The sequence below is a fragment of the Hyposmocoma kahamanoa genome, unplaced genomic scaffold (genome assembly GCF_003589595.1).
Source record: "Hyposmocoma kahamanoa isolate Upper Pololo Valley unplaced genomic scaffold, ASM358959v1 95, whole genome shotgun sequence".
Lineage (NCBI taxonomy): Eukaryota > Metazoa > Arthropoda > Insecta > Lepidoptera > Cosmopterigidae > Hyposmocoma > Hyposmocoma kahamanoa.
In genome coordinates, this window is record NW_020654972.1 from 25,466 (window position 1) to 40,522 (window position 15,057).

Sequence of the window (15,057 nt, forward strand, 5' to 3'; positions counted from 1 at the left end):
GAATTTTTTCTGAGTGTTTTTTCTGAGTGTTCGATCTTTGTATTAATAATTATAACAAACTAGTGGAGTAATTTCACAAAAAATAATTGAATATCAATTCAATAAAAATTTAAATAATAATTTGAAGTTACCATTATTTATGTAGTAAAACGATGGGATAACGGTTGCCTCTCAATTAGAGGTCGACTGTCGACGGTTCAAATCCCGAGGCAGCACTGACTATTCTATGAACTATTCTATGACTTTTCGATGAAGATATGTACACTTGTGAAAGTGTAATACCTATTAAATTCTCGCTAACGGTGAAGGAAAACTGCACATAGCAAAAGTTTCAGAGCCTTTGGAAAACGTGTCCCCAACCGCAATACGACCTAAACTCTCTCCTTAGAAATGAGCCCTGCCCAGCAGCGGGACAACTAATGGGTTGATGATGATTTAGAATAGAATATACATTTATTGCGACGCCACAATACGTAGATACAAAAAAATATTGAAACCAATTAGACAAGCAAAACAAAATAAAAATACGTAATAAACAAAATTAAAATATTTAAAAAAAGACAAAACAAACAAAAAGCAAAAAAAAAACGTGTGCGGTTGTGGCGTACGCAAAATGACTTCATTCAGGTTAAGCAACAGTCGTAATTGTATGTGGCGCTGGTTTTCAATGAGTCCTGAGCTGAGTGATTTAATATTTAAATCACTGTCAATCATTAATTTTACACCCATTCACTGAACAATAATTACGGGATTGCGATGATTTTTCGTACGAAATGTGCCGTACGACCAGGGGGTTGATTGGGGGTTGATTGGTTGACCTTACGATAACTCAGTTGTCGACCGATTCGATTTGATATCGTATGGTTTCATTTTTATTCACACCTGAATCGAACGTCAAACTGTCGTATTCGAAACCGAACCGAAATGACGTCACTCCGGTACGATTATCGAACACACACACAGTTATCGAATGAAAGTTACCGAACGTCCTATTGTTTACAAAGCAAGAATTAATATAGTAATCTCTTATTATTTTAAATAAAGTTTGGATTTTGTTCAATTATATTAATTTATTTTAATGCAAGACTAATGCATTCCTATATTTTAGGCCTTTAAAGTCTTAAAAATGTATATAAAAGGAGTTTAATTTTCCTTATAATCTATTTCACCGACTAACTCCGTAAACGCTGTTGGATAACGATATCGTATCCGAATTTGAATCGAACGTTTAACTGAATAGCTGGCAAAGCGTCCTTCGATTCGAGAATGATATCCAATCGAACAATCGAATTAAAATATCGAAGGGTTCTGAATCGGGGTTCAGGTGCGCATGCAACACCCGCTGCCGGCAATACACTCAGCGGTAGGCACTTATTGTTAATATTGTTAGTTAAGTCAGACGGAGGTCTATTATAATAAATAATAACTTTATTGATAGCCATTTCACTTAGAATTTTGTATCTTAGCTTTTCTAAGCTAAGATACAGGATAACTAAATATTTGCTAAAAATAAAAACCAAGCCATCAACTTCTATGCCATGTGTTGTTCCAGTGTTCCTAGTAATGACAATTTTTTTGGCGTTTTTAACGTGTTTGTGTATGGGTTACTGTTTTTACCAAAACGTAAATAAGCAGGAGGCTCTGCACCGAGAGGTTAACTTTAACTTAATGAATTCGAAATAATTTAATCTCTGATGGACAATCCTAGTTCTATTTTCAAAGAGATGACATGTACCTTGATCATTTCCTCAACATCGCCTCTAAGCATATTTCCTTTCTTCAAATGCTCGAGCATAGCACGGTTAGCAGTCAAGTGCATATCGGTCCACATCACGCCGGGTTTCCCTTCCCTAAAATACATAGACAAGTAAATATTCGGTTTCAAGTAATTTTTTTGACTGGTAATGGCCAGTGAAGCAGAGAATAAAGAATAAGAGTACGGACACTCTCCGCCCCTTCCTAGTTTTAGATACCGCACCACGCCCCGCACATTGCCAGTCACATTGACTGAACGACAACAAGGCTGCCGGTGAGCCGTTTTCGCGCGAAGACGGCTTTGATATTTGAATATAGTTTTCATTTATTATTTACGAAACTTGTGCGTTAATATAAAACATCATTTTACGTTACTATTTATAATGGTCGTGAATTGTGCTGTGTTGGCTGTTTATCATCATTTTCCGAAAGATGAAACGAAGTAAAAAAACTTATGTCTGAGATGAGTCTCAGGGTCGTATTCCAGAAATCTACTCAATACTCAAGTCAGGACTTGAGTATTGCAGTGAGCACTGAAGATCATACATTAAGTCTTTGCCATTAGGGTCGTATTTCCAATGCTTGAAATCGTACTCAAGTCTGCTCAAATCCTGACTTGAGCATTGAGTAGAGTTCTGGAATAAGACCCTCAGTCTTCGATCAGTTATTGTATTCTTCATTTATTACTGCAGAGTAATATATGTATGTATAAAGAATACAGATTTATTATATCAATATAATGAGACGCCATAACTTCGTGAGCTAGTAGACAAGGGTTCGCGAATTTTCTATTCGTATTGCAGATATACACACATCAAAAAAAGTTTGCGATCACTTCGAAAAACTGAAATCTTTTTTGTTACTGTAGATTATATTATGATTTTGTTCTTCTTTTTAGATTCTTTATTTAAAAATAAATTAGAACATAAAACAATGACCCCGTTCAATTGTTTTTTCATATAAAAAGGCTTTCAGTCCTAGCTTACGCTCATTCAGAAATCTGATTTAGTCAATTATAAGCGATTCAAGATATTTTTCGCGGAAAGTTGTGATTGAAAAAATGCCAAGAGGATTATCAGAGGTTTTACGAGCTAGAATAGTAACTTTGAGGGAAGAAGGATACACCACGAGAGTAATAGCACGCAGACTTGCTATATCCCAATCCTGTGTCGTGGCTACGTTGCAGAGGTATCACGGAATGGGGAATTTAGCTGACCGACCCCGCAGCGGTCGCCCAACTGTTTTGACAGCTGCCCAAAAGCGCTATATTAGATTGCTGGCAGCCCGTGATCCAACAATCAACGCCACTAAAATAAAAGCAGAAGTCAGGGCCGCCTCTGGGCTTGAAGTTAGCACGCAGACCGTTCGCAATTGCTTGCACCAGGCTGGATTACGAGCACGGAGGTCTTGGCGAGCTCCGCTCAATTCCCGGCAACGCCAACAACGAAGATTGCAGTGGGCTAGACTTCGGCAAAATGAAGAAGGTGAGGACGAAAACATTTGGCAAAACTGTCTCTTCGTTGACGAATCCCGAATCAGCACTCATCCAGATAACCGACGTGTCCGTGTCTGGAGAAGACCAGGCGACCGTGAAAGACAAAGAACTGCCACTGGAACAGTTCAGCAAGGCGGAAAATCGGTGTCCTTTTGGGGTGGCATTATGATTGGAGCTAGAACGCCTTTGATCCCGTATCGGGGCTTCATGACAGCAGACATGTACAAAGCAGTTGCTATTGATGGTATCGTCAGACCATTCCGAGTAAACCATGGGCACCAATTTGTACTGGTCGATGATAATGCGCCCGCACATCGAGCTCAACGAGTCAATGCTGCTCTTCAAGAATACGATATCACACGATTAGACTGGCCTGCCGGCTCGCCCGACTTAAACCCAATAGAGCACGCGTGGGATGCTCTTAAACGAGCAGTATGGAACCGTGAGCCACGTCCCCAGACAGTTCCAGAGCTCAGGGAAGCCGCTATTGAAGAATGGGATAGGTTACCCCAGGAAATGCTGGATAACTTGATCCTCAGCATGCCCAGGAGGATCTTCGCATGTATTCGAGCCAGGGGATGAGTTATTTTATATTGAATTCACACCTTTTAATAATAAGTTGTTGTTTAAGTTTAATTAAACAGTCTTTTTCTTTCTATGAAATTTCTATCACTATTACATTATGATTGATGGCTCAATTTTTTAAAATAAATAATAAAAAATAGTTTTATATTTTAATTTCAAACAGGGTATTCCTATTTAAAGAAAGCATACAACATAGATTTTTTCTTGATAAAGTTAAATTTAAAGAATTATAGGAGCTTATGCTATTGATCGCAAACTTTTTTTGATGTGTGTATTTATATGCAATATTAGATATATTCACTACCTACGTAATATTAACTAAACTAATATTAACTAACTAAATTAATATTAACTAAACTTGGACACGCAATTTCAAATACCTTACTTAAAAGTACGTACATGTCCGAAATATAAATTAAAGTGCTTTTAATGTATTTTTGAAATGAATCTTTAATATTACTCTTGTTAGTGAATTAATGAAAAGTATAATAATATATCGATATAAATACCTAATAAACATGTACAATTATTAGGATTCTATAAATAGAATCATAGATAACAGATTCGCGCTAGAATTTTCGCTATGTTGCCGCTCTGACCACGTAATGTAATAGTGCGAGAAAGTGATGGGTAAGTCTGCCACTTCACTCACACATTTGCGCGTGTGCAGATAGCGCCTTGCTGTATGTAGTAGTAGGTAAATAATTTTCGATTGTTGTATGGAGTGTCCGGGGTGTGACTGAAGTCAGTTCAGGAAATTCTCGGAGGCAGCCGAGAAAATTATGAAGCATGAAGTCATACAGCGCTTTCTTCATTTTAGTTTCACTTAGGTTTCATCTTCCTATGTTCGCATACCGGCCGGCGTAAGCTCGCGGCAGAGAATAAAAAATAACCTCGCGGTGCATTTGCGTTGCACAGAACGGTTGTTTACAAAATGATATCAAATAGCAAACGTGTTTATTGCTGTGTTTATGGTTATTTGAACAAAAGTGCCTCAAATTCAGAATTGTTCAACATTTAATTTTTATTTCATAATCATATTCCCATAATCGAGATACCAATCCACGATGCTGGTATAAAAATTTCAAGCAAGTACTGAATTTAACAAAGGTTATTTCAATACAGCACGAGAATACTGTGATGAATTGAAATAACCTTTGTTAAATTCAGTACTTGCTTGAAATTTTTGCAGCACGAGAATACTGTGATGAATACCTTATTATTTTGTATTGAATAACATTTACAACCTGTAGGTACAACTAAAATAATAATGTGACAACCCTACGCATCGAGAGACGCGACGTGTAGACATTGCCGCGCCAACAGGCGGGAGTTGCACTACTTGTTTTATTTATACTATGCCACAGCCTTCCGCTATAATCCTGACACACAACTTTCGCCTAATCAACACGCATCATTGCTTTCATCCAGGTTCGTCGAGCAAGGGTACTTTTAACCTTGGCGATAAGTGGACTACGGCGTACGCATTTCAACGAGAATGAAGATGTCCTTAAAAAGGCAAGGTCAAAAGTAACTAGATCAAACGAACGTGTACTTTCATTGTAAGATGTGAGTAGAGGAAGCAAAGAGGTATGTAGTCAGGAGCATAGCAGGTGGACGTGAAAAATGTCACTAGTTATATTGTGGCTGCAGTATTCATCTAAAACACTGAAGTGATGTACGACAATTAGTCGACAGTTTTTTGTTGGCACTTGATTACAATTTTACTTACCTCACCACAGCATCTCTGCCAGCCAACACGGCCTCATAGACCAGGCGTTGATCGTCTGTAAACTTGCCGTTGGCTGGGAACGAGCACGTGATGTCTGCCGCGTACCCAGCGTAGTTGCCGCCCATGTCGAACAAACTGCAAACATACGCTATTCAAGTATAACAAATTACGAAGTATATTCAAAGTTCAATTTAATTTACTTCTTAAACTTAGGCAAAGTTTGTTCTGTAAATACGAAAAACTTGCTTGACTCGCTTTTCAGCCGACTTCAAAAAAGGAGGAGGTTCCCAATTCTACTGCTTTTTTTCTTTTTTGTATGTATGTCACACGATAACTCAGAAATTTGTGAACCGATTTCGATGATTCTTTTTTGTTGGAAAGAAGGTAACTCGGTAGTGGTCCCATTTAAATTCGCGCGCTTTCCGGTAACCGATTTCAATGAAACTTTGCAAAAACATCTAATTCCACGAACTTTTGAGGTCGGTTTTTTTAGTACTCTGTACTGAGATTAGTTACTTAGTCGAAGTCAAAGTTCGTATTATAAACCTCAGCCTCAGAAGGTCCATACGATGGATATTGACTACCATCAACATCGACTAACATCTCATGTGTGCCGCGTCAACGCCGCTGACGATTATTCCATGCCGCCGATAACATTGACCGGCGTAAAATCGGCGTGGCGAAAATTTATGTTATATTAATTAAGTAAGTATCAGCTCCTTTGTTAATTATGTATTTCATTCATCAACACAACATTTCCATACGATCAAAATGAATCACGAAACGTCTAAGTACCTACATCCCATTAATACAAAATTTAAATTAAGAGCGTTTATTTTTAAGTGATTGTTTTTTTACTATACTATATTTAATAACGATACCTACATAACCGCTGAAGAGTAAGTTCAAGTGTAAATCTTTGAAAAGGAATACAAAAGTTGATTTAAACAATGTTTTAGTGCTTTTTTACAACACTTGTAAAATATTCGTCACGCCGAGGTCACGCCGCCGATTTTACGATTGGCATATATCTGTTGAGGACCTTTTGCATCCAAAAATGCGTAATGAATCATGGTGAGTTTCGTAGCAGTAGTGCTCCTTGTGAAAGAGTTCATACAGGGAAGTACTGCCACTTCACCTATTTCTGCCGCCAAGCAGTAATGTTAGCATTACTCCGTTCCAGTTTTGGAGGGTAAGGGTGCTGGTGAATTTACAGGCACATGGGACTAGGCAACATATGTCTCAGGGTGACAGGCGCAGTGGCAGTGCCCTTCAGATCTTTGCGATTTAAATTAAATTTGCGATCTAGGTGGCACTGCAACTGTTATGGACAGGCGTGTAGCTTACCATGAGGCGCTCGACTTGTCCGACCCGAAACTTGATATTATTATGTTTCAATTCGGTATAACAACATCAGAGCCTATTGCAAAGACAGAAGCGATGCTGAGGTGGCGGGGAAGTAGCGAGGTCAATTTTACGATACACATCTCACTGCTTCGGACCAGTCTCAACTAAGACCAAAAAATGCGTACTTTATGAAGACGCGTACACGCGTACGCGTCGTTAGTGGCACCTAGAGGCACACGGTGTCTTTAAGGATTTTAGTACTGTGGCGTCCTTTTTTCTTGTTTTTATATTAAATAGGTAGCAAACAAGCATACGGCCCGCCTGATGGAAAGCGGTCACCGTCGCTTCTGAAGGCGTGCAAAACCAGGGGCGTCACGATTGCGTTACCAACCCTTTAGGACGCTTCTCAAATCCCTTTTGAAGGACTCCATGCTATATTCCTGCGGGAAAATCTCGATAGGGAATTCATTCCACAACCTAATTGTGCGTGTGAGAGGAAGCTCGTCTGAAACTGTACTGGGGGCCTACTATGAGTTCTTAGAGCAATTCCATTTAAGCCTGTAAGTTGGATTGCCTGTCTAATTCGTATTATGACCTCACAAAAACAATTCACTGCCCATGCAGTTTACATTCCCCATTCGAAATCCGTTCACCTTTTCTTTCATAGCAAAATCTTATCATGATGTGCTATTTTCCATGCAAATGGCGGTCTCATCTGTCAAAATAAGCAATTCAAAAAAAGTTAATCCGTGACTAACTTTTTTTTAGGTTTTTGTTACATCTTTAAGAAATTTCTAAAAAAGAAATTTATTTAGAAAAAGATTTATTATATTTTCATTTCATTCATTATTTGTTATCTATAAAGGCTATATAGTGAAATTGTCAATAAATAAATACTATTAACTATTGAGTGTTTTTTGAAAATTTTAGTTCGAGTACCCAATCTTTAAAGTATTGTTGATAAATTATTGGCATGAATGTTATTGCAATTTTTAAATGGAATTTTAATCGTTTTAATAATTTTATTGACCGAAAAATGTAAAATGACTTTTATATTGTGCCAAATTTGACTTTAATGCAATCAAGGAAAATGTACGAATACAAGAAACGTTCCAATTATGTTATCAAATTACAAACTCACTTTATTAATTTCAATGAAAATGACTAGACATGACATGTAATATTGTCGTACGACAAATTGTAAAGTATGATTGAAAAGTTGCCGATATTACAAAACAACGTAGTAAATATAATCAACAATAAAAAAAATAAAAAAATATAATTATTCTCACTTCAAACACAATAGGTTAATAGTGCTTGAACGCTCCCGGGATAGTAGATCTGTCTATTAATGTTATTAGTACATATGTCTATGATTTACTATGTAGTTCCATCTCGCTCTTGTTAGATGTCAGTAAGCCAGCCAGAGACAATAATTAACGTTTAAAAAGTAAAACTCATCATCCTGTCATGCCATTCCCGTTCAACTTTATGTAGGTCGTGATACGAATTTAAGCAATTCAGTTTACCACGTCAAGTGAATTGCATGGAATTTTGCTGGCTGCTTATAAGCTCATAGTAGGCCCCCAGCACGAGATCGATTCGGTTCCAAAGTGTGAGGATGGACTCCCTGCCGGTGGTGAGAGGCGTCCTAGAGCCGCAGCTTTGTTTCATCGATTTAAAAAAAAAATGAAAATATAATTATTTTTTACCTACTTACATTAAATCGTTAAGAGTTAGTATGACGGGTTAAAAAAGCTTATATAGCATGATCTATAGCTGAGGATACAAACCACATGTCTCCGTCTCGAATAATCTTCGAATTGGGCGCGGCGGCGTGTCCGTAGTGCAGCGTGGCGCCGGTGAAGCCCGAGCCGCAGATGCACGTATAGGACACGTGTCGGCACCCGCCCACGCGGTAGCAATGGTCTAGAAACACTGACTCGCATTGATACTCTTTTAGGCCTGGTTTAGCGTACAGCATCACCTGGGGATTTAAAATAGAGTAAATATAATCTCAGTATCCAGAGTACTAAAAAAACCGACCAGAAAAGTACCTGTTCCTGCTGCCAAGCAGTAATGTGAGCATTATGGCGTTTCGGTTTAAAAGAGTAAGGGTGCTGGTGAAATTACAGACATATGGGACTTTTCAACTTGTCTCAGGGTGACGAGCGTAGTGGCAATGCCCCCTCCGATCTTTGCGATTTAAAGCTATGAGCGGCATTGCAACTGTTATGGACAGGCGTCTCGCTTACCACCATGGGTACGACTTGTTTGTCGCGGTACTTGATGTCATAGAAAATAGTGATAAATTACCTGTTTGTGTGCGTCGGACGATACTTTGCACACATAGCGCAGGACTTCGATTTCCTCGGGAGTCTTAATGACGCGACTGCAAATTAAATTCTAAATTACTTTCGTATTTTGGAATTAAAAGCACGTGTACATAAAAAAAACTTCGTCTCTATAACGAAGCAGTTTTATCGAGTTTGTTCTCAGGAATGGCTATTTAATACTGCCACTCTCGCATAGATAATATCGCGCTTCATGTCAACAAGTCGCGCCCTCTCGTGCCAGCACTACACTAAGGCGATAGACGAACTGATGACAGAAACGTGTAAAAGCGGCCTTCTACGGTGCGTGATTTTACAGATTTCTCGCCCTATCATGTTAACAGTTAACCAATTATAGGATGACTACCCATCGCAATGCAATTCTTCGCTGAGCATTAAATCCATGCACCGTAACGGACGGATATGCGTAACCACGGACAAACCTCTTCCCTTGGTGCCCGGGTGTGATTTCGTGAGAAGTGAAGGTAACGTAAAGTTGAAACGACCGTAAGAAACCGCCTTAACAGATTTTGAGTTGTCAATGGGAATTACGTAAAAAACTTTCATTTTTCTATGAAAGCAGTAAAATTTTCTAAAGTTGAGCTTCGGAGCTCTTGGGATTTTACGTAAGTTGACGTTGCGTCGTTAACCTATATGGCTTCAAAGCATTTTTTCACAATAATTTTTCCCTCATCAGTTACAAGAATAAAATTCGATTAAGGTTATGTATAACACTTTGAGTGGGATTATCTCGCTCTAAGTTTCGTGTCCCGTTGTCCCCAGAACACTTACAAATGTCCCGCTTTGACAAACAGGAAACACGTGGCAATAAATTTAATAAACCTGACATATTATTTTTATCATATTTGCGTAGAGTGCGAGAGAGTTCAAACAGAGTTCTTAAAACGATAGGGGATAGGTGGGATTCCGATCTGCTTGCTAGGTTCGCCGAACTTCACGTCCTGGGAGCTCGGTGAACTTAGCAAGTATCACGTATCATGTAATAATTTCATTGTGTAATCAATTATATTCATTTCATTCATTCATTCATTTTATTTTGTAATTTTTGTACTAACAGTAGAATAGATAGCTTGTAAGTGTACTAACAAAATGGACTGTATATTGTCTGCAATAAATTATTTTTATTTTATGTATTTATTTATATTAAAGCAAATTTGTTCATAGGAAAAATATATAACGTCAGCTCACCGACTACATAAGAGCAGTGCTCTATATATATTTTTTCATTAAATATTTGATTTTTTTTAAATCATTACACATTTCGTTATTTATATGTTTTATTTTTAAAATAAAATAAATATATAGGCGTCCCGCTCTGAAGGAAAAAAATAAAGGTCACGTTAGTTATACCCCGACATTCTATGTATATTGGTACGGGCAATTATCTGGTAATCATTTAAAAGAACACGTTAACATGTTAAGACATAAGGCTTAAATTTACACTGGCTTTTCACAAGATTAAAGGGTTTCTTCATAAACAATCATTAAACGTTTACGTCATCCAATTTAAGTTAATCCATTCGAGTTTTAACTCGAATGGCTCCAAAGCTTGAACTCAAAAAATTGCGTTGTAAAGCTAACGAGAGGACAGAGTGTGTTTTAGATCCGTACTCGTAGCTATGAATTATCGTAATAAGCGATGATGTAGACGTATTCAATGCATAGAGTGCAGATATTGCAGACTGAGAAGGACAGTGACACAATGCAAAATTTTCGAATTTGAGTAATGAGCAATTAAAGTTCTGTAAATTGTAATAACTGCAATTTTTTACTCAACGAAGAATTTTCAATGCTGTTTTGAGCTAAAATAAAAGGGAACATATTTTTTGAAATATTATACAAGTTTTCACCTACCACAATCAAATAAAAGTATTTTTGCTGATTTCGTGTAGTACTTATCACTAATTCCTCGTAATATTTCATGTAAAGTAACATTTGTTATTATGCAATATCGTCACAAAGGATTCATAAAAACAAATTATGCCATGAATGTTAAAATTTACCTTGTTCCCCTTACACAGCATAACGTCACTTGTCATATAGCAAATTCTAGGCAGTCAACGTACAGGGGCTTTTTGCATTATAAAGTTCGTACTCTCAAATCCAAAATGACGTTAATAATCTCAGTACAGAGTATTAAAAAAACCGACCTCAAAAGTAAGTGGAATTACGTCTATTTGCTAAGTTTTATTGAAATACCCCGTAGTTCGCCACTATACAGGACTTGACACTGGAGATAATAAAAATCGGTTCTCACTACTCAAAGTATATTGAGAGAAAAACGACTTGAATTGGAGAAAAAGCAAAATCAACCATTAAAGTAATTGCTCCTAAATTAAAGTTAGGCGCTATTTATAAAAATGAATCTTCATGCGTGAACAGCCACCCTTCGAGGTGGATGCTTTTCTTCAAAATGAAATGGGACCACTATGGAAGTACCCCCTTTCCAACAAAAAAAGAATCATGAAAATCGGTTCACAAATACCGGAGTTATCGCGTAACATACATACAAAAAAAAATTTCAATCGAATTGAGAACCTCCCCTTTTTTGAAGTTGGTTAAAAATATCTTACATAAAAAAACTCTTTATGAATAATAATGTTATAAATAAAAATAAAATTGAATTCGTGTTTTACAAAACAACTATTTCTCTGACAACCTTTAGTCGCCTACTCTCGCTTTGCAAGCTTTTTTTAACATACAGACTAACTAAAGACCGCTTAAAAGTAAAAAGTCCTTTTATAAGCATGCTTATTTAAAACAGTAAAACGTTTTATCGTTTAAAATTAATAAGCAGTATTTCCCTCAATGCTATCAATATTGAATGTTGTTATAACTATAATATTCCCTACACAATATGCGTTAACATACAAAAATCGAATGGTATTAGTGTGTCATATACATGATCTTTCTGATTACTTCAATATCTATCGCTTTATGTAGCTAAGCCGCAATCAATTGATGATAATATTATCAGTGCCACAGTTATCGACACTGTTTTGCATTCAAGATTTGTTGATTGCCATGAAATTAAATAGTCTACATAAGTAACATTTATAACATTCTAAAGGACTGGATCTCAGTGACGCAAAACAGAGAGGTGTGGAGAGAGGAGAGGGAGGTCTTTGCTCAGCAGTGGGACAGTATAAGCTCATAATAATAATAACTAACATTTGCGCAGAAATCGAATTTGTTTACAATCTATACTCACAGCTCTGCGATGATGGGGAATAAACTTTCATTATCCACTTTGAAACTGAAAACAATAAAAAGTTCAAGTTAATTAATTTATTATAATAATAAACTAGTATAAATTATGTAATGAAATAAATCTTCTTTTTGGTTAGCTGGAATTTTATTCTGTACAAACATTGAACAAAAGTATGTACATACTTTTGTTAATAAATGTTGATTTCTTGGACATTTAGTTTATTTTGTAACAATTTGTTTCCTTGCATACATCTATTCTTATTTTATTTAAACGCTTATAGAAGCAAAACTTACTCATTAATCCCTTCAAAAACTGCTTCCTTAGCAGTCAGGCCACTGTCCGTGTTTGTTCCACTCTGGAATAGTGTCTTTTATTTACACAAATTAACACAACTATTATAAGATTAAAGTCATTTAAAAGAATTATGAACATGATGTATGTCATTTGATATTACTAATTTAAATTTTACCACATACTCAATCAACTTGGAATGTAATATAATAATAACAAAAGAAAACATGAAAAAGTAAGGTCGGAAAGGAAATAATTTCCTTTTTATTAAAAGCTTATATTTTTTATTCAAATAAACCAACATTTCAGGCCCTTTACAGGTCCCATAGCTGACCTGTAATTTGATGAAGATTTGATGGGACCTGCGAAGGACCCGAAACATTGGTTTAAAAAAAACGAATATACACAATTTAGATCCTACTAAATAGTATAATTTCCTACATGTAACAATCATGAAAATCTAAGATTTCAATAAGAGAAAACAACATTTATGAAACTGACCAATTAAACAGTGAAGAGCACATGCAGCTTGACATTTTAGAGTTAAGACCATTCTTATCGCAAGGACCATAAAGTTAAACTTAAATGATAAATATATCAAAACATGTTGTATATAAAATTGTTTATTTTATAAGAATCATCTTTCAATATTTAAAGGTAAGTAATAAACTTGCTTACCAAGGTTAATAGGACTTCAGGATTCAGCTCTTTGAGTACTTTATGAAGCTGTAAAAAACAAATGTAATTAAAAAAATATATGGGTCAGGAAAAGGATATCAAAGGTAATATTTCTTTTTGTGTCTTAGAATGCATTGAATAAAGCACAAAAGCAATAGAGAGCGGGTGTGGGTCGGGCGTGGGTCGGATTAAAATTGTGGTGGGTTCAATTTATATGGACAACACACTGAGAGTAGGAGCGGTACGGGCGCTCGCGCGCTCTTAGTGTGTTTCACACTGTAGTGCTTAGTTACCTCTTCTACATAATGTACTTCATCAACTCCATATATCTTTCTGAACTCATCACAGCTCAGCAGTTTGCCCATCCACACCTCATACTCCTCGGGGTGGTGGGGCACAAACAAGTGGGCCCTCCCTGTGCTGACATCCAGTGCAAAGTAGCAACCTGGCTCACGGACACCACATACCCATGTGAAGTACGCCTCCTGGTGGGTTTAATATCAATATTAAAAAACTTAGTTCAGTTTTTACAGATTTAAACACAATTAACACCTTAAACCAAGGTTATAGTTTTATAAATGAGTGCCATAAGTAGTTTAACAATTTTGGATATTAATGGATCCTAAAACAAATCTTGATTTTGAACTATATGTATTTTTAATGGGTAGGAAATTTCATTCATTTAAGTAACAAAATCTAAATACTCAATTTGCAAAATTAGTACAGCTATAACACTTATCACAAGCATGAGGCAACAATAATTTTCGTAAAGCAAACATCATACATAACAATAATTAATACATAATGTATGCACTTACTTGTCTAAACACGTACTCGACGTCGGTATCGTAATGGTTAATAGCATCACCGCCCTGCAAAATTACGATTTGTCCATTTTTCAGCTGGCTCGCCAACCGCTTTCGGTTCTTCTCGAAAAGGGAAAGAGGCACCTCGAGGGTACCAGGACCCATGGACCACGCAGTCGCCATCGTCACTGTCGAAGCTAAAATGAACTCGCTATTTGTTGTAACCCGACTTTTACTGATCCTATTGCGAGCTATTGATAACAACAAAGTATTTGATAACCAACGACTACGTTTTGTTACAGTTTCTTTTAATAAATTACTAGTCCTGTTGTCCAATAAACACTTTCCTCTTGTAAATCTTGAAATAATTCTGCCGTGAAACATTAAATTCACTATAAATATTTATTTATGCTCACTTATAAAACAAAGGATTTGTGATTCTTGTGATGTGAAAATCACTGAACATGTAATTGCCTATTGCTATTGGCGTTGGCGATTGTTATGAAAATAGCTAACCGTGTAATATAATAACTATAAACAATATTATTTTATTATATTTTATTCTCTTTCAAGGTGTAAATTGAAATGGATTGTTTAAATATATAATTGGTATTTTCTATTCTATTCTACTTCCTTAATGGCGGCCACTAGGATGGCCAGTGTCAGTTTAACACTGATTATATGTCAAACAAAATATTTCCTGTCCCTTTCTTACATATTAGTTCAAATGTGTGATTATGTTTTTTTAACTCTTCTAGTATAAAGTATGCATGTGCTGTTTGTCACTTGTAAAGTGGACAGTA

The 15,057-nt window shown here is 36.4% G+C and overlaps 1 protein-coding gene across 1 annotated transcript in view; it reads right to left on the reverse strand.

Moving 5' to 3' along the window:
* LOC113238135 (xaa-Pro dipeptidase-like) overlaps positions 1-14,480 on the reverse strand; it is a 16,843-nt gene extending 2,363 nt beyond the window's left edge. Inside the window, exons 1-9 of the mRNA XM_026474873.1 lie at positions 14,267-14,480; positions 13,742-13,933; positions 13,449-13,496; positions 12,773-12,834; positions 12,480-12,524; positions 9,231-9,306; positions 8,708-8,901; positions 5,568-5,702; positions 1,736-1,850 (exon numbers count right to left, since the gene is read on the reverse strand). Coding sequence (XP_026330658.1) covers positions 1,736-1,850; positions 5,568-5,702; positions 8,708-8,901; positions 9,231-9,306; positions 12,480-12,524; positions 12,773-12,834; positions 13,449-13,496; positions 13,742-13,933; positions 14,267-14,437 — 1,038 coding nt within the window. The 5' untranslated portion in view covers positions 14,438-14,480. The remainder of the gene's footprint in view (positions 1-1,735; positions 1,851-5,567; positions 5,703-8,707; positions 8,902-9,230; positions 9,307-12,479; positions 12,525-12,772; positions 12,835-13,448; positions 13,497-13,741; positions 13,934-14,266) is intronic.
* Positions 14,481-15,057: the final 577 nt, after the last annotated feature.